Raw genomic sequence first — 19,421 nt, forward strand, 5'->3', positions numbered from 1 at the left:
TCATCTCCCCCTCCCCAAATTCATATCCCCTCCCCAAATTCATATCCCCAGTCCCCAAACATCTCCCCACCTCCCCCAAAATCATCTCCCTCCCCAAATTCATCCCACTCCCCCAAATCGGTGTTCCCCCCCCACACCCCCAAACACTCCCACCTCCCCAAACCCCCCCCCAAAACACTCCCCCTCCCCAAATCCCCCCCTCCTCAAATTCCTCTCCCCTTCCCAAATTCACCTCCCACCTCCCCAAATTCACCTCCCACCTCCCCAAAATCATCTCCCCCCTCCCCAAATTCCATCTCCCCCTCCCCAAATCCGCACACTGCGCCCCTCGGGGGACCATCAGCCTTTATTGGGGTGCTCGGGGGGGTCCCGCGGCTCGCCCCCCGCCCTATTTCTGGGCCGGGATCATGTCGTCGATGGATTGTTTCTGCTCGAGCTTCTTCTCCATCTCCACCATCAGCTTCACTCCATCCACCACCATCTGCACTTGTTCCACCTCCGAGAAGCCGAGCCGGTCCGCGTTGGAGATGTCGAACACCGCGCCCACCGCCGCCGTGTCCACCCCGCCTGGGGACAGCGACACCGACAGGGGGTTGGGGACACTCCGGGGAATCCGGAGAATGACAGGGAATCCCACAAAATTCCACAGGATCCCGGAGAATTTCAGGGAATCCCAAAACCCCAAAGCATCCTCTGCCCATCAGTGTCCACCCCGCCTGGGGACAGCGACAGGGGGACAGGGACAAGGTCAGGGGGTTGGGGACACCGTCAGGGGGTTGGGGACACCCCGGGGAATCCGGAGAATGACAGGGAATCCCAGGGAATTCCAGAGAATTCCGGAGAATTCCAGGGAATCCCAAAACCCCGAAGCATCCTCTGCCCATCAGTGTCCACTGTCGCCGTGTCCACCCCGCCTGGGGACAGTGACACCGACAGGGGGACAGGGACACCGTCAGGGGGTTGGGGACATCCCAAGGATCCCGGAAAATCCCATAGAATTACAGGGAATTACAGGGAAATCCCAAAATATCACACAGCATCCTCTAACGATCAGTGCCCCTGTCACCGTGTCCACCCCGCCTGGGGACAGCGACACCGTCAGGGGGTTGGGGACAGCCCGGGGAATCCGGAGAATGACAGGGAATCCGGAGAATCCCAAAGAATTGCAGGGAATTCCAGGGAAATCCCAAAACTTCACCCCAAAACATCACACAGCATCCTCTGCCCATCAGTGTCCACCCCGCCTGGGGACAGCGACACCGACAGGGGGTTGGGGACACGGTCAGGGGGTTGGGGACACCCCGGGGAATCCGGAGAATGACAGGGAATTCCAGGGAATTTCAGGGAATTCCAGGGAATCCCAAAACCCCAAAGCATCCTCTGCCCATCAGTGCCCACTGTCGCCGTGTCCACCCCGCCTGGGGACAGCGACAGGGTCAGGGGGACAGGGGTTTGGTGACACCCCACCCCACCCCTCCAGGTGATCCGGGGGTCCCACACCCCCCACCCCAATTAATTCGGGGGTCCTACAGCCCCCACGCCAGCTAATTTGGGGGTCTTACACCCCCCACCCCACTTAATTTGGGGTCCCACCCCCCACTTAATTGGGGGGTCTCATCCCAGCTAATTCGGGGGTCCCACAGCCCCCACCCCAATTAATTTGGGGGTCCCACAGCCTCCACCCCAATTAATTAAGGGGTCCCACCCCAGTTAATTAGGGGGTCTTACGCCCCCCACCCCACTTAATTCGGGGGTCTCATCCCAGCTAATTCGGGGGTCCCACACCCTCCACCCCAATTAATTCAGGGGTCCCACCCCAGTTAATTCGGGGGTCTTACACCCCCCACCCCACTTAATTTGGGGGTCGCACCCCAGGTGACCCGGGGGTCCCACACCCCACACCCCACTCAACTCGGGGGTCCCACCCCAGTTAATTTGGGGGTCCCACCCCCCCAGATAATCCCACAGCCTCCACCCCAATTAATTCAGGGGTCCCACCCCCAATTAATTCGGGGGTCCTACAGCACCTACCCCCCTCAAGTCGGGGGTCCCACCCCTCCCAGGTGACCCGGGGGTCCCACAGCCCCCACCCCACTTAATTCGGGGGTCTCACCCCAATTAATCCGGGGGTCCCACCCCTCCCAGGTGACCCGGGGGTCCCCCAGCCCACCTGTGCCCCGTTTCTGCAGGCGCAGGCGCTTGAGGATCTCCTCGAACTTGGGGTGCTGGCTGAGGTGCTGCAGGCGCACGTGCACGCCGCCCCGCAGCCCCGTGCCCAGGTTGGACGGGCAGGTGAGGATGTAGCCCAGGTGCTCCGTCCACATGAAGGGGTGACCCGCCTTCTTGAAGATCTCCTCGATCTGGGGACAGTTGGGGACACCGTGAGGTCACCATGGGGGATATAGTGGGGACACTGTAAGGTCACCATGGGGGATACAACTGGGGACACAATGGGGACAGGTGAGGATGTAGCCCAGGTGTTCTGTCCACATGAAGGGGTGACCCGCCTTCTTGAAGATCTCCTCGATCTGGGGACAGTTGGGGACATCAGGAGGTCACCATGGGGACAGGGATGGGACATAGTTGGGGACACTGGGAGGTTACAAAGGGGAAACAGTGGGGACACATTGGGGACACAATGGGGACAGGTGAGGATGTAGCTCAGGTGTTCTGTCCACATGAAGGGGTGACCCGCCTTCTTGAAGATCTCCTCGATCTGGGGACAGTTGGGGACATTGGGAGGTCACCATGGGGCACACAGTTGGGGACATCATGGGGACATTGGGAGGTTACAAAGGGGACACAATGGGGACACAATGGGGACAGGTGAGGATGTAGCCCAGGTGCTCTGTCCACATGAATGGAATCCTCGATCTGGGGACACTGCGGGGACATCAGGAGGTCACCATGGGGGACACAGTAGGGGACACAGTGGGGACACCAGGAGGTCACAGCAGGGACATAGTTAGGGACACAGTGGGGACACAATGGGGACACAATGGGGACAGGTGAGGATGTAGCCCAGGTGCTCTGTCCACATGAAGGGGTGACCCGCCTTCTTGAAGATCTCCTCGATCTGGGGACACAGTTGGGGACATTGTTGGGGACATTGTGGGGACATTGGGAGGTCACCATGGGGACACCATGAGGGTCACCATGGGGGACACAATTGGGGACAGGGATGGGACACAATGGGGACAGGTGAGGATGTAGCCCAGGTGCTCAGTCCACATGAAGGGGTGACCCGCCTTCTTGAAGATCTCCTCGATCTGGGGACAGTTGGGGACACAGTTGGGGACACCAGGAGGTCACAGTAGGGACATAGTTGGGGACACAGTGGGGACAGGGATGGGACACAATGGGGACAGGTGAGGATGTAGCCCAGGTGTTCTGTCCACATGAAGGGGTGACCAGATCTCCTCAATCTGGGGACACTGTGGGGACATCGTTGGGGACACATGTGGGGACACCATGAGGACACAATGAGGTCACCATGGGGACATCGTGAGGACACAGTGGGGGACACAGCTGGGGACACAGTTGGGGACATCGTGGGACACAGCTGGGGACATTGTGGGGACAACATGAGGTCACTGTGGGGACACAGTTGGGGACACCATGAGGACACAATGAGGTCACCCTGGGGACATCGTGGGGACACAGTTGGGGACACAGTTGGGGACATTGGGAGGTTACAAAGGGGACACAGTGAGGACACAGGGGGGACATCGTGGGACACAGTGAGGACATGGTGGGGACATTGTGGGGACACCGTGGGGACACAGTTGGGGACACAATGAGGTCACAGTGGGCACACAGTTGGGGACACCGTGGGGACATTGTGGGCACACAGTTGGGGACACAATGAGGACACAGTTGGGGACACCGTGGGGACACCGTGGGGACAAATACCTTCTTGAGGCCGACGCAGAAGCGGCGGAACACCTCCTTCATGTTGCCACCTTTCTCCATGGAGATGACCCGCAGGTGATCCTCCTCGTTCACCCACACCAGGAAGGTCTTGTTGTCGTTGTGCCTGCAGGGGACAGCAGGGGACAGCAGGGGACAGCAGGGGACGTCAGGTGTGTCCCCAGGTACCCAGGTGTGTCCCCAGGTGTCCACAGGTGTGTCCCCATGTACCCAACTGCCCATTTCCCCCTCCCAGGTGTGTCCCCAGGTGTCCCCAGATGGGATCCAGGTGCTCAGGTGCCCATTTCTCCCCTCCCAGGTGTGTCCCCAGGTGTGTCCCCAGGTGTCCCCAGGTGTATCCCCAGGTGTCCCCAGGTGTGTCCCCCCCGCCCCAGGTGTGTCCCCAGGTATTCAGCTGCCCATTCCCCCCTCCCAGGTGTATCCCCAGGCGTCCCCAGGTGTGTCCCCAGGTATCCAGGTGCCCATTTCTCCCATCCCAGGTGTGTCCCCAGCTGTATCCCCAGGTCCCCAGGTATCCCCAGGTGTCCCCAGGTGTGTCCCCCCCGCCCCAGGTGTGTCCCCAGGTGTCCCCAGGTGTGTCCCCAGGTACCCAGGTGTGTCCCCAGGTGTTCAGCTGCCCATTCCCCCTGTTCCAGGTGTGCCCCTAGGTGTCCAGGTGTGTCCCCAGGTATCCAGGTGTGTCCCCAGGTGTCCCCCAGACCCATTTCTCCCCTCCCAGGTGTATCCCCAGGTCCCCAGGTGTATCCCCAGATGTCCCCAGGTGTGTCCCCCCCAACCCAGGTGTATCCCCAGGTCCCCAGGTGTGTCCCCCCCGCCCCAGCCGTATCCCCAGGTGTCCCCAGGTGTGTCCCCAGGTGTCCCCGCACCCACCAGATGCCGCGGGCGTCGGGCCAGTCGCGCGCCATGCCCGAGGCCAGCAGCAGAGGCGACACCGGCTTGTCGAACAGGAAGTGGTCGTCGATGAGCTGCTGCTGCTCCTGCTCCGTCATCGCCTTCAGCGGGTAGTACTTGCCCTTGAACTCCCCCTCCAGGCTGTTCAGCGCTGGGGGCGTGGCCAGGCGTTGGACACGCCCACCAGGACCACGCCCAGCCACGCCCAGTCATGCCCAGTCACGCCCAGCCACGCCCAGTAGGTAAAATTTGGCAGGGAGTGGTTGACCTTGAACTTCCCCCGCCAGGCTGTTCAGCGCTGGGGGCGTGGCCAGGGGTTGGACACGCCCACTGGACCACGCCCGGCCACGCCCAGCCACACCCAGCCACGCCCAGTAGGTAAAATTTGGCAGGGAGTAGTTGACCTTGAACTTCCCCCTCCAGGCTGTTCAGAGCTGGGGGGCGTGGCCAGGGGTTGGACACACCCACTAGGGACACGCCCAGCCACGCCCAGCCACGCCCAGCCGCGCCCGGCCACGCCCAGTAGCCAAAATCCATCCCAAGCTAGTCCTTGGGGTGGAGAGTTCAAGGTGGGCCACGCCCAGTTAGGCCACGCCCATAGGTGGTTAGGCCACGCCCCTGATGGCCACACCCGCTTTAGACCACGCCCACTGCAGCCACACCTGGTTAGGCTCCTCCCCCGTGGCCACACCCACCCAGACCACACCCCTTTAGACCACACCCACCCAGGCTCCCCCCCAATCGAACCCCACCTGGCCACGCCCATTTAGGCCACGCCCACACCTCATTAGACCACACCCATTTCTGCAACACCCACCTAGGCGCCTCCCAAATGGCCACACCCCTTTAGGCCACACCCCTTTAGACCACACCCACTACTGCCACTGTTAGGCCACGCCCACATGGCCACAGCCCCACCTCAGGCCACGCCCTTTACTGCCACACTTAGGCCACGCCCCTCGTGGCCACAGCCATCAAACCACGCCCATCGCCACCACACCTAGTTAGGCCACGCCCCTGATTGCCACACCCACTCAAGCCACACCCACTCAAGCCACACCCAGTGAGGTTCCTCCTTGATGACCACACCCACTCAAGCCACACCCAATCAGGCGACACCTATTATTGCCACGCCTAGTTAGGCTCCGCCCTGAGGGCCACACCCACTCAAACCACTCCCATTTTGGCCACACCCATCACTGCCACACCTAGTTAGGCTCCTCCCCTCGGGGCCACACCCACTCAAACCACACCTACTGCCGCCACACCCATTTAGGCTCCTCCCCTCGTGACCACACCCACTCAAGCCACACCCCATCAGGCTACATCTACTACGGCCACACCCATCTAGGCTCCTCCCCTCTTGACCAAACCACACCCCTTTAGGCCACACCCACTATTGTCACACCCATTTAGTCTCCTCCCCTCATGGCCACACCCTGTCAAGCCACACCCCTTTAGGCCACACCCATTACTGCCACACCCAGTTAGGCTCTTCCCATCATGGCCACACCCACTCAAACCACACCCACTCAAGCCACGCCCATCACTGCCACACCCATTTAGGCTCCTCCCTGCTGACCACACCCACTCAAGCCACGCCCAATCAAGCCACACCCACTATGCCACACCCATTTAGGCTCCTCCCCTTGTGACCACACCCAATCAAACCACACCCCATCAGGCCACACCCACTAGTGCCACACCTCGTCAGGCCACACCCTGATGGCCACACCCACTTTAGACCACATACATTACCGCCACACCCAGTTAGGCTCCTCCCACCGTGACCACACCCACTCAGGCCACACCCCTTCAGACCACACCCAGTTAGGCTCCTCCCCTCGTGACCACACCCACTCAAGCCACACCCCATCCGGCTACATCTACTACCGCCACACCCACCTAGGCTCCTCCCCTCTTGACCAAACCACACCCCTTTAGGCCACACCCACTATTGCCACACCCAGTTAGGCTCTTCCCACCATGGCCACACCCACTCAAACCACACCCACTCAAGCCACGCCCACTCAAGCCACACCCACTCTGCCACACCCACTATGCCACACCCATTTAGGCTCCTCCCCTCGCGGCCACACCCGCTCAAGCCACACCCCCACCTGGCCACGCCCACTGGTGCCACACCTCGTCAGGCCACACCCTGATGGCCACACCCACTTTGGACCACATACATTGCCGCCACACCCAGTTAGGCTCCTCCCACCGTGACCACACCCACTCAAGCCACACCCAGTTAGGCCACGCCCCCTCAAACCACACCCCAATCCTATTCCCCCCAACCCCTTAACCACACCCAATCCAACCCACACCCCTTTTAAACCCCACCCACTTCGGCCACACCCCTTTAGACCCCACCCCCTTAAGCCACACCCCCTTTTGGACCCCACCCCCCCAAGCCCCGCCCCTACCGGTGACGGACAGCTTCTCGATGGCGCGGCGCTCGCCGCGGCTGCAGTGGGGGGGCAGCGAGTAGCCCTTGATGCTGCGGCCGGTGCGGACGCGGCTGCTCAGCACGTACTTGGGGTCGAGGTCCTCCCCGCCCTGCGACCCCAAAAATGTCACCCGGGGGGGGCGTGGGGACCCCCAGAGCCACCCCGAAAAATCCCGAAAAGTCCCGGGTTTGGGAAACCCTAAAAATCCCAAAAAACTGCAAAAACCCCATAAAACCCCATAAATCCCATAAATCCCATAAATCCTACTGGGACCCCAAAAAACCCCATTGAGACCCTATTGGGGTCAAGGTCCTCCCGGCCCTGCGACCCCAAAAATGTCACCCGGGGGGGGCGACGGGACCCCCAGAGCCACCCCGAAAAAATCCCAAAAACTCCCGGGTTTGGGAAACCCCAGAAACCCCAAAAAACCACATAAAATCCCATAAAAACCCCATTGAGACCCCAAAAATCCCCATTGAGATTCGCTTGGGGTCGAGGTCCTCCCTGCCCTGCGACCCCAAAAATGTCACTCAGGGGGGCGTGGGGACCCCCAGAGCCACCCCGAAAAAATCCCGAAAAGTCCCGGGTTTGGGAAACCCCAAAAACCCCAAAAAACCCTATAAATCCCATAAAACCCCATAAATCCCATAAATCCTACGGGGACCCCAAAAAAACCCCATTGAGATTCCCTTGGGGTCAAGGTCCTCTCAGCCCTGAGACCCCAAAAATGTCACCCGGGGGGGCGACGGGACCCCCAGAGCCACCCCAAAAAATCCCGAAAAATCCCGGGTTTGGGAAACCCTAAAAATCCCAAAAAACTGCAAAAACCCCAAAAAACCCCATAAATCCCATAAATCCTACTGAGACCCCAAAAAACCCCATTGAGATTCCCTTGGGGTCAAGGTCTTCCCCGCCCTGCGACCCCAAAAATGTCACCCGGGTGGGGCGATGGGACCCCCAGAGCCACCCCGAAAAAATCCCGAAAAATCCCGGGTTTGGGAAACCCTAAAAATCCAAAAAAACTGCAAAAACCCCATAAACCCCATAAATCCCATAAATCCTACTGGGACCCCAAAAAACCCCACTGAGATTCCCTTGGGGTCAAGGTCCTCCCCGCCCTGCGACCCCAAAAATGTCACCCGGGGGGGGCGAGGGGACCCCCAGAGCCACCCCGAAAAAATCCCGAAAAATCCCGGGTTTGGGAAACCCCAAAAACCCCAAAAAACTCTACTGAGACCCCAAAAATCCCCACTGAGATCCTACTGAGATCCCCTTGGGGTCAAGGTCCTCCCCGCCCTGCGACCCCAAAATTGTCACCCGGGGGGGCCACGGGACCCCCAGAGCCACCCCGAAAAAATCCCGAAAAATCCCGGGTTTGGGAAACCCCAAAAAATCCCAAAAAACTGCAAAAACCCCATAAATCCCATAAATCCCATAAATCCTACTGGGACCCCAAAAAACCCCATTGAGATTCGCTCGGGGTCAAGGTCCTCCCCGCCCTGCGACCCCAAAAATGTCACTCGGGGGGGCCTCGGGACCCCCAGAGCCACCCCGAAAAAATCCCGAAAAGTCCCGGGTTTGGGAAACCCTATAAATCCCAAAAAACCCAAAAAACCCCATAAAACCCCATAAATCCCATAAATCCTACTGGGACCCCTTTGGGGTTCAGGTCCTCCCCACACTAAAACCCCAAAAACGGGGCTGAGACCCCCCTGAGACCCTTGGGGACCCCTCCCCAAATTTAGGGACCCCTCTCCAATTTGGGGACCCCTCAAAACCACCCCAAAAAACCCCAAAAAATCCCAGGTTTGGGAAACCCCATAAACCCCACTGAGACCCCACTGTCCTCCCCAACCTGAGACCCCAAAAACGGGTCTGGGACCCCCCTGAGACCCTTGGGGACCCCTCCCCGAATTTAGGGACCCCTCCCCAAATTTGGGGACCCCCAGAACCACCCCAAAAAAATCCTGATTTTGGGAAACCCCATAAACCCCCCTGAGAGCCCCTTGGGGTCCAGGTCCTTGGGGGTCCTTTGGGGTCTTCCTGTGACCCCAAAAATGGGTCTGGGACCCTCCTGAGACCCTTGGGGACCCCTCCCCGAATTTAGGGACCCCTCCCCAATTTGGGGACCCCCAAAACCACCCCAAAAAACCCCAAAAAATCCCAGGTTTGGGAAACCCCATAAACCCCACTGAGACCCCACTGTCCTCCCCAACCTGCGACCCCAAAAATGGGGCTGGGACCCCCCTGAAACCCCCGGGGACCCCTCCCCGAATTTTAGGGACCCCTCCCAAAATTTGGGGACCCCCAGAACCACCCCAAAATATCCCAGTTTTGGGAAACCCCATAAACCCCCCTGAGAGCCCCTTGGGGTCCAGGTCCTGGGGGGTCCTTTGGGGTCGTCCTGTGACCCCAAAAACGGGTCTGGGACCCCCCTGAGACCCTTGGGGACCCCTCCCCGAATTTAGGGACCCCTTCCCAATTTTGGGGACCCCTCCCCAATTTGGGGACCCCCAAAACCACCCCAAAAAACCCCAAAAAAACCCAGGTTTGGGAAACCCCATAAACCCCACTGAGACCCCACTGTCCTCCCCAACCTGAGACCCCAAAAACGGGTCTGGGACCCCCCTGAGACCCTTGGGGACCCCTCCCCGAATTTAGGGACCCCTCCCCAAATTTGGGGACCCCCAGAACCACCCCAAAAAAATCCTGATTTTGGGAAACCCCATAAACCCCCCTGAGAGCCCCTTGGGGTCCAGGTCCTTGGGGGTCCTTTGGGGTCGTCCTGTGACCCCAAAACCGGGGCTGGGACCCCCCTGAGACCCTTGGGGACCCCTCCCCGAATTTAGGGACCCCTCCCCGATTTGGGGACCCCTCCCCAAATTTGGGACCCCCCAAAACCACCCCGAAAAACCCCAAAAAAACCCAGGTTTGGGAAACCCCATAAACCCCACTGAGACCCCACTGTCCTCCCCAACCTGCGACCCCAAAACCGGGGCTGGGACCCCCCTGAGACCCTTGGGGACCCCTCCCCGAATTTAGGGACCCCTCCCCAAATTTGGGGACCCCCAAACCACCCCAAAAAAATCCCCAAGACATCCTGATTTTGGGATTCCCATAAACCCCACTGAGACTCCCCTGTGACCCCAAAACCGGGGCTGGGACCCCCTGAGACCCTTGGGGACCCCTCCCCGAATGTAGGGACCCCTCCCCAATTTTGGGGACCCCTCCCCGAATTTGGGGACCCCTCCCCGATTTAGGACCCCTCCCAAATTTGGGGACCCTTCCCCGATCTGGGGACCTTTTTCATGATTTGGGGACACCTGCCCGATTTGGGGACCTTTTTCTGATTTGGTGACCCCATCCCCAATTTTGGGACCCCTCCCCAATTTTGGGGACCCCTCCCCAAATTTGGGGACCCCTTCCCAGCCCACCTTGAGGTTCTCGTGGTTGAGGTCGGTGCGGTGCTTGTCGGTTGGCTTGTAGCCGCCGTGGCGATCTTGGATCACGGGGTCAAAGAGCTCCTTGAACACCTCGTAGGACTCCTCGTCACCCGCCACGCAGCCCACCGTCATGATGAACGGGTGACCTGGGACACGGGGACAGCCAGGGGTCACTGGGGGTCACTGGGACCAGTATGGGACACTGGGACCAGTTTGGGACTGGGATGGGTCACTGGGACCAGTATGGGACTGGGTATGGGACTGGGATGGGTATGGGACATTGGGACAGGTCACTCCTCGTCACCCGCCACGCAGCCCACCGTCATGATGAACGGGTGACCTGGGGCGTGGGGACAGCCAGGGGTCACTGGGGGTCACTGGGGGGGCACTGGGACCAGTATGGGACACTGGGACCAGTGTGGGACTGGGACGGGTCACTGGGAATGGGACTGGTCATTGGGAATGGGGATGGGAATGGGGAGTGACCAATGGTCATGATGAATGGGTGACCAGGACATGGGGACATCTGGGGTCACTGGGGGTCACTGGGACCAGTATGGGACTGGGACTGGTCACTGGGAATGGGTATGGCACTGGGACAGGACAGGGGAGTGACCAGTATGGCACTGGGAATGGGTATGGGACTGGGGAGTGACCAATGGTCATGATGAACGGGTGACCTGGATGTGGGGACAGCTGGGGTCACTGGGGGGTCACTGGGACCAGTATGGGACACTGGGACCAGTGTGGGACTGGGAAAAGTCATTGGGACCAGTATGGGACTGGGATGGGTATGGGACATTGGGACAGGTCACTCCTCGTCACCCGCCACGCAGCCCACCGTCATGATGAACGGGTGACCTGGACACGGGGACAGCCAGGGGTCACTGGGGGTCACTGGGACCAGTTTGGGACTGGGACAAGTCACTGGGACCAGTATGGGATTGGGTATGGGACTGGGACCAGTATGGGACATTGGGACAGGTCACTCCTCGTCACCAGCCACGCAGCCCACCGTCATGATGAACGGGTGACCTGGGCGTGGGGACAGCCAGGGGTCACTGGGGGTCACTGGGGGGTCACTGGGACCAGTATGGGACTGGGACGGGTCACTGGGACCAGTATGGGACACTGGGACCAGTATGGGATTGGGTATGGGACTGGGATGGGTATGGGACATTGGGACAGGTCACTCCTCGTCACCCGCCACGCAGCCCACCGTCATGATGAACGGGTGACCTGGGACGTGGGGACAGCTGGGGTCACTGGGGGTCACTGGGGGGTCACTGGGACCAGTATGGGACACTGGGACCAGTGTGGGACTGGGAAAAGTCATTGGGACCAGTATGGGACTGGATATGGCACTGGGAATGGGTATGGGACTGGGATGGGACAGGAGAGTGACCAATGGGTGACCTGGGACATGGGGACAGCCAGGGGTCACTGGGGACAGTGTGGGACTGGGAAAAGTCACTGGGACCAGTATGGGACTGGGATGGGGCACTGGGACCAGTATGGGGCTGGGATGGGTCACTGGGAATGGGCATGGCAATGGGAATGGGTATGGGACTGGGATGGGACAGGAGAGTGACCAATGGGTGACCTGGGACATGGGGACAGCCAGCGGTCACTGGGGACAGTGTGGGACTGGGAAAAGTCACTGGGACCAGTATGGGACTGGGATGGGGCACTGGGACCAGTATGGGACTGGGTATGGCACTGGGGCCAGTATGGGACTGGGTATGGCACTGGGGCCAGTGTGGGACTGGGGAGTGACCAATGGTCATGATGAATGGGTGACCTGGACGTGGGGACATCCAGGGGTCACTGGGACCAGTATGGTACTGGGACAGGTCATTGGGACAAGTATGGGACTGGGATGGAACAGGGGAGTGACCAACAGGTGACCTGGACATGGGGACATCCGGGGGTCACTGGGACCAGTATGGGACTGGGATGGGACAGGAGAGTGACCAATGGGTGACCTGGACATGGGGACATCCAGGGGTCACTGGGACCAGTATGGGACTGGGACAGGTCACTGGGATGGAAGAGGAGAGTGACCAACAGGTGCCCTGGGACATGGGGACAGCCGGGGTCACTGGGACCAGTATGGGGACCAGTATGGGACTGGGATGGGACAGGGCAGTGACCAACGGGTGACCTGGACACAGGGACATCCAGGGGTCACTGGGACCAGTATGGGGACCAGTATGGCACTGGGATGGGACAGAAGAGTGACCAATGGTCATGATGAACAGGTGACCTGGGCATGGGGACACGGGGTGGTCACTGGGACCAGTATGGGACTGGGATGGGACATTGTGACTTCAGGATGGACATCTGTCCCCATGTCCAGCTCAGTGACCCCCTGGATGCACTGGGATGGGACAGGAGAGTGACCAGTGGGTGACCTGGACATGGGGACATCCAGGGGTCACTGGGGCCAGTATGGGGACCAGTATGGGACTGGGACGGGACAGGAGAGTGACCAACGGGTGACCTGGACATGGGGACATCCAGGGGTCACTGGGACCAGTATGGGACTGGGACGGGACAGGAGAGTGACCAATGGGTGACCTGTGGCCGGGGACATCCAGGGGTCACTGGGACCAGTATGGCACTAGGATGGGACACTGTGACTTCAGGATGGACATCTGTCCCCATGTCCAGCTCAGTGACCCCCTGGATGGACTGATGACCCTCTGGCTGAACTGGTGACCCTCTGGCTGACCCAATGACCCCCTGGACAACCCAGTGACCCTCTGGACAACTCAATGACCCCCCAAACCACCCAGGTGACCCCTTGGGGACACACACCTGGGTTGTCCACTCCGGTCTGGATGACATCGTCCAGCGTGAAGCCACTGGGGGTCTCCTTGTCCCTCAGCTTGGCGTAGAGCGCCGGGGTCAGGACCTTGGCCATGTGGTTGTTGTGCTTGGACAGGTCAGGGAACTCCTCCTCGGCCGAGAACTTCTGCTTGTACTTGTTGTGGGTGTTGCTGAACGGCATGGTGGCACTGCGGGGACATTGGGGACGTTGGGGACATTGGGGTGAGCAGGGTAATGGGGACACAGGGTGTTGCTGAACGGCATGGTGGCACTGCGGGGACATCGGGGACATTGGGGGTGAGCAGGGTAATGGGGACATTGGGGATGTTGGGGACTTTGGGGACATTGGGGACATTGGGGATGTTGGGGATGTTGGGGATGTTGGGGACGTTGGGGTGAGCAGGGCAATGGGGACACAGGGTGTTGCTGAACGGCATGGTGGCACTGCGGGGACATTGGGGACGTTGGGGACATTGGGGACATTGGGGACATCGGGGATGTTGGGGACATTGGGGACATTGGGGTGAGCAGGGCAATGGGGACACACAGTGTTGCTGAACGGCATGGTGGCACTGCGGGGACATTGGGGACATCGGGGATGTTGGGGTGAGCAGGGCGATGGGGACATTGGGGACATTGGGGACACACGGTGAGCAGGGCAATGGGGACACAGGGTGTTGCTGAACGGCATGGTGGCACTGCGGGGACATTGGGACATCAGGGACGTTGGGGATGTTGGGGACATTGGGGACATTGGGGTGAGCAGGGCAATGGGGACATTGGGGACATTGGGGATGTTGGGGACATTGGGGGTCACCAGGGCAATGGGGACGTTGGGGACATTGGGGTGAGCAGGGTAATGGGGACACACGGTGTTGCTGAACGGCATGGTGGCACTGCGGGGACATTGGGACATCGGGGGTGAGCAGGGCGATGGGGACATCAGGGATGCTGGGGACATGGGGACATTGGGGATGTTGGGGACATTGGAGTGAGCAGGGTAATGGGGACATTGGGGACATTGGGGGCATTGGGGGTCACCATGGCAATGGGGTCACACAGTGTTGCCGGACACCATGGTGGCACTGCGGGGACATTGGGGACACTGGGGGCTGACCACGGCAATGGGGACACACGGTGCTGCCGGACACCATGGTGGCACTGCGGGGACACTGGGGACACTGGGGACACTGGGGACACTGGGGGGTCACCACGGCAATGGGGACACAGCGTGTTGCCGGACACCATGGTGGCACTGCGGGGACATTGGGGACATCGGGGGCTGACCATGGCAATGGGGACACAGGGTGCTGCCGGACACCATGGTGGCACTGCGGGGACACTGGGGACACTGGGGGGTGACCAGGGGGTGATCAGGTCACACGGTGCTGCCGGACACCATGGTGGCACTGCGGGGACATTGGGGACACCGGGGGGTGACAAAGTCCCCCATGGGAACAGAGCCAAGGATGACATAGGGGACACTGCAGGGGGAGGTGGCGCCGCGGGGCGTGGCCGAGTGGGCGTGGCCACAAGAGGGGCGTGTCCTAGTGGGCGTGGCTTGTCTAGTGGGCGTGGCTTCCCGAGGGGGCGTGGCTTTCATAGGGGGCGTGGCCTCGCCGCTCCGCTCCTTATTGGGGTCGCGGCTATTCTTAGCCCAGGGGGGCTCGGGGGACATCGAGGGGACCCTGTGACACCGAGGGGGCTCGGGGGACACCGAGGGACACCGAGGGGGTCCCTGTGACACCGAGGGGGCTCTGGGGGGCTCGGGGGGCTCGGGGGACATCGAGGGGGACCCGTGCGACACCGAGGGGGCTCGGGGGGTCCGTGTGACACCGAGGGGGCTCGGGGGACATCGAGAGGGACCCTGTGACACCGAGGGGACTTGGGGGGTCCGTGTGACACCGAGGGGACTCTGTGACACCGAGGGGTTTCGGGGGGTCCGTGTGACACCGAGGGGACTCTGGGGACATCGAGGGGGTCCATGGGACACCGAGGGGACCCGTGCGACACCGAAGGGGGTCCATGTGACATCGAGGGGACTCGGGGGACACCAAGGGGGCTCGGGGGACCCTGTGACACCGAGGGGGTCCGTGCGACACCGAGGGGACCCGGGGGGCTCGGGGGACACCGAGGGGGGTCCATGTGACACCGAGGGGGCTCGGGGGGTCCCTGTCACGCTCCCTGTCCCTGCGGTGGTCCCGGGGACACCAGGGACTTCCCGGACCCTTCCTGTCCCTTTTGGGGTCCCTTTTGGGGTCCCGATTGGGGTTCCTATTAGGGTCCCTTTTGGGGTTCTCGGGGTCCCTGTTGGGGTCCCTTTTGGGGTCCCATTTAGGGTCCCTATTAGCTTCCCTTTTGGGGTCCCTTTTGGGGTCCTGGGGGTCCCTTTTGGGGTCCCTATTGGGGTCCCTTTTGGGGTCCCACACCCCACCACTCGATTGGGGTCCCTTTTAGGGTCCCTTTTGGAGTTCCTATTGGGGTCCCAGGGGTCTCTTAAGGGTGTCCCTGTCCCTTTTGGGGTCCCTTTTGGGGTCCTGGGAGTCCCATTTAGGGTCCCTTTCGGAGTCCCTATTAGGGTCCCTTTTGGGTTCCCTATTAGGATCCCTTTTGGGGTCCTGGGGGTCCCTATTGGGGTCCCTTTTGGGGTCCCTTTTGGGCCCAACCACCCAACCCCCCACCCCAAACCACGTCCTCGGCGTCCCTATTAGGGTCCCTTTTGAGTTCCCTTTTAGGATCCCTATTAGGGTCCCTATTAGGGTCCCTTTTGGGGTCCTCGGGGTCCCATTTAGGGTCCCATTTAGGGTCCCTTTTGGGGTCCCAGGGGTCCCTATTAGGATCCCTTTTGGGGTCCCGATTGGGGTCCTGGGGGTGCCTATTAAGGTCCTTATTGGTGTCCTCGGGGTCCCTATTAGGGTCCCTTTTGGGGTCCCTTTTAGGATCCCTTTTGGTGTCCCTTTTGGGGTCCTTTTGGGGTCCCAGGGGTCCCTATTAGGGTCCCTTTTGGGGTCCCGATTGGGGTCCTAGGGGTGCCTATTAAGGTCCTTATTGGTGTCCTCGGGGTCCCTATTAGGATCCCTTTTGGGGTCCCTTTCGGAGTCCCTATTAGGGTCCCGGGGGTCCCTTTTGGGGTCCCTTTTGGTGTCCCTTTTGGTGTTCCTTTTGGGGTCCCTAAATTACCTGTGTCAGCCGGTTCGGTCCGGTCCGGTTCAGTTAGGATCAGGCCGGTGACAGGCGCGGGGGGACAGCAGCGGTGACACCGAGACCCCCACGGCTGCTTTTATCCCCCACCCGCGACTCCCCCCGACCCTCTCAGCCCCCGGGGGGCTTCAGGGGGGTTCCGAACCGGGCCGGGCCGGCTCGTGTCGCCATTGTCACCTCGCCACCGGGAGAGACCCTCGGGGACCCCCGGAGCCACCCCCCGGCTCGGGTGTCGCTGGAGGGACACGGGGGACACATGGCACCTGCCGCCCCCCGGGGCACGGGGGGGCGTGGGGGGCGTGGGGACCACCCTAAATAAATATAGGGACCACCCTAAATGGAGGGACCACCCTAAATAGAGGGACCACCCTAAATGGAGGGACCACCCTAAATAAATAGGTACCACCCTAAATAAATATAGGGACCGCCCTAAATAGAGGGACCACCCTAAATATATAGGGACCACCCTAAATAAATATAGGGAGCACCCTAAATAGAGGGAGCACCCCCAAAATAGTGGGAATTCCCCCAAAATGGGGACCACCCTAAATAGAGGGACCGCCCTAAATGGAGGGACCGCCCTAAATAAATAGAGGGAGAACCCCAAATAAATATAGGGAGCACCCTAAATAGAGGGACCACCCTAAATATATAGAGAGATCACCCTAAATAGCAGGAGCACCCTAAATAAATATAGGGACTATCCCAAATATAGGGACCACCCTAAATAGAGGGACCACCCTAAATATATATAGGGAGCACCCTGAATAGAGGGACCACCCTAAATATATATAGGGAGCACGCCGAATATAGGGACCACCACCCTAAATATATATATAGGGAGCACCCTAAATAGAGGGACCACCCTAAATAAATAGAGGGAGCACCCTAAATAAATATAGGGACCACCCTAAATATATATAGGGAGCACCCTAAATAGAGGGACCACCCTAAATAAATACAGGGAGCACCCTAAATAGATATAGGGAGCACCCTTAATATATATAGGGAGCACCCCAAATATAGGGACCACCCTAAATAAATAGCGGGAGCACCCCAAATATAGGGACCGCCCTAAATGGAAGGACCACCCTAAATAAATATAGGGAGCACCCTAAATAGAGGGACCACCCCAAACATAGGGACCACCCCAAATAGAGGGAGCACCCTAAATAAATATAGGGACCATCCCAAATAAATATAGGGAGCACCCTAAATAGAGGGACCACAACCCTCAAAATAGCAGGAATTCCCCCAAAATAGCAGGAATTCCCCCAAAATCGGGACCTCCACCCCAAATATAGGGACCACCCCAAAATATAGGGACCACCACCCCAAAATATAGGGACCACCACCCCAAAATATAGGGACCACCCCAAAATCGGGACCACCCCAAATAGAGGGACAACCCCCAAAATAATGGAAATTCCCCAAAAATCGGGACCACCCTAAATACAGGGACCACCCCAAAAATCGGGACCACCACCCCAAATAGAGGGACCACCTTCCAAAATAATGGGAATTCCCCCAAAATTGGGACCACCCCAAATAGAGGGAACTCCCCCAAAATAGCAGGAATTCCCCCAAAATAGCAGGAATTCCCCCAAAATCGGGACCACCCCAAATACCAAGACCACCCCAAAAATCGGGACCACCACCCCAAATATAGGGACAACCCCCAAAATAACGGGAATTCCCCAAAATCGGGACCACCCCAAATAGTGGGACCACCCTAAATAGAGGGAAAACCCCAAATAAATATAGGGATCACCCTAAATATAGGGATCACCCCAAATATAGGGACCACCCCAAAAATCGGGACCACCCTAAATAGAGGGACAACCCCCAAAATAGCAGGAATTCTCCCAAAATTGGGACCACCCCAAATAGAGGGAACTCCCCCGAAATAGCAGGAATTCCCCCAAAAATCGGTACCACCCCAAATAGTGGGACCACCCAAAATAGAGGGAAAACCCCAAATAAATATAGGGACCACCCCAAATATAGGGACCACCCCAAATTCGGGACCACCCCAAAATAATGGGAACTCCCCAAAATTGGGACCACCCCAAATAGAGGGACCACCCCAAAATAATGGGAACTCCCCAAAAATCGGGACCACCCCAAACATAGGGACCACCCCAAAATCGGGACCACCCTAAATATAGGGACCACCCTAAATAAATATAGGGACCACCCCAAATATAGGGACCACCCCCAAAATAGCAGGAATTCCCCCAAAATCGGGACCACCCCAAATACCAAGACCACCCCAAAAATCGGGACCACCCCAAAATAGAGGGACAACCCCCAAAATAATGGGAATTCCCCCAAAAATCGGGACCACCCTAAATATAGGGAGCACCCTAAATACAGGGACCACCCTAAATATTGGGATCACCCCCAAATAGAGGGATCACCCCAAATATAGCGATCACCCCAAAAATCGGGACCACCCTAAATAGAGGGACAACCCCAAAATAGCAGGAATTCCCCCAAAATAGCAGGAATTCCCCCAAAATCGGGACCACCCCCAAATATAGGGACCACCCCAAAAATAATGGGAATTCCCCCAAAATTGGGACCACCCCAAATACCAAGACCACCCCAAAAATCGGGACCACCACCCCAAATAGAGGGACCACCCCCAAAATAATGGGAATTCCCCCAA

At 59.2% G+C, this 19,421-nt stretch overlaps 2 protein-coding genes across 4 annotated transcripts in view; both read right to left on the reverse strand.

Annotated features, from left to right (window-relative positions):
* Positions 1-331: 331 nt before the first annotated feature.
* LOC146424026 (creatine kinase M-type) lies at positions 332-13,767 on the reverse strand. Of its 3 annotated transcripts, none has more exons than XM_085043987.1 (7): positions 13,538-13,766; positions 10,709-10,863; positions 7,251-7,383; positions 4,801-4,972; positions 3,913-4,036; positions 2,171-2,360; positions 332-567 (listed from the first exon to the last, which is right to left on the reverse strand). In XM_085043987.1, exons 1-7 carry the CDS (start codon positions 13,728-13,730, stop codon positions 389-391), a joined length of 1,146 nt encoding a protein of 381 aa, XP_084900113.1. In that variant the 5' UTR covers positions 13,731-13,766; the 3' UTR covers positions 332-388. The 3 variants fall into 3 exon arrangements, with proteins under 3 accessions (XP_084900113.1, XP_084900111.1, XP_084900114.1); XM_085043985.1 differs by lacking the exon at positions 332-567 and adding an exon at positions 1,180-1,418 and having other exon boundaries at positions 13,538-13,767; XM_085043988.1 differs by lacking the exons at positions 332-567; positions 2,171-2,360 and adding an exon at positions 3,114-3,269.
* Positions 13,768-14,927: 1,160 nt separating this feature from the next.
* The window catches only part of LOC146424027 (general transcription and DNA repair factor IIH helicase subunit XPD-like), a 58,259-nt gene continuing 53,765 nt past the window's right edge, over positions 14,928-19,421 (reverse strand). Inside the window, exon 24 of the mRNA XM_085044022.1 lies at positions 14,928-15,416. Coding sequence (XP_084900148.1) covers positions 14,928-15,416 — 489 coding nt within the window. The remainder of the gene's footprint in view (positions 15,417-19,421) is intronic.

Source organism: Lichenostomus cassidix, unplaced genomic scaffold, assembly GCF_008360975.1.
Source record: "Lichenostomus cassidix isolate B80296 unplaced genomic scaffold, HeHo_3.0 HiC_scaffold_35, whole genome shotgun sequence".
Taxonomy (NCBI): Eukaryota; Metazoa; Chordata; class Aves; order Passeriformes; family Meliphagidae; genus Lichenostomus; species Lichenostomus cassidix.

Coding starts and splice junctions, on each gene's coding strand:
- LOC146424026 (XM_085043985.1), bottom strand. CDS start 13,730: ATGCCGTTCAGCAACACCCACAACAAGTACAAGCAGAAGTTCTCGGCC. Junction 4,973..7,250: donor CGAGAAGCTGTCCGTCACCG/GTAGGGGCGGGG, acceptor CCACGCCCCCAG/CGCTGAACAGCCTGGAGGGG. Junction 1,419..2,170: donor CCTGCAGAAACGGGGCACAG/GTGGGCTGGGGG, acceptor CGCTGTCCCCAG/GCGGGGTGGACACGGCGACA.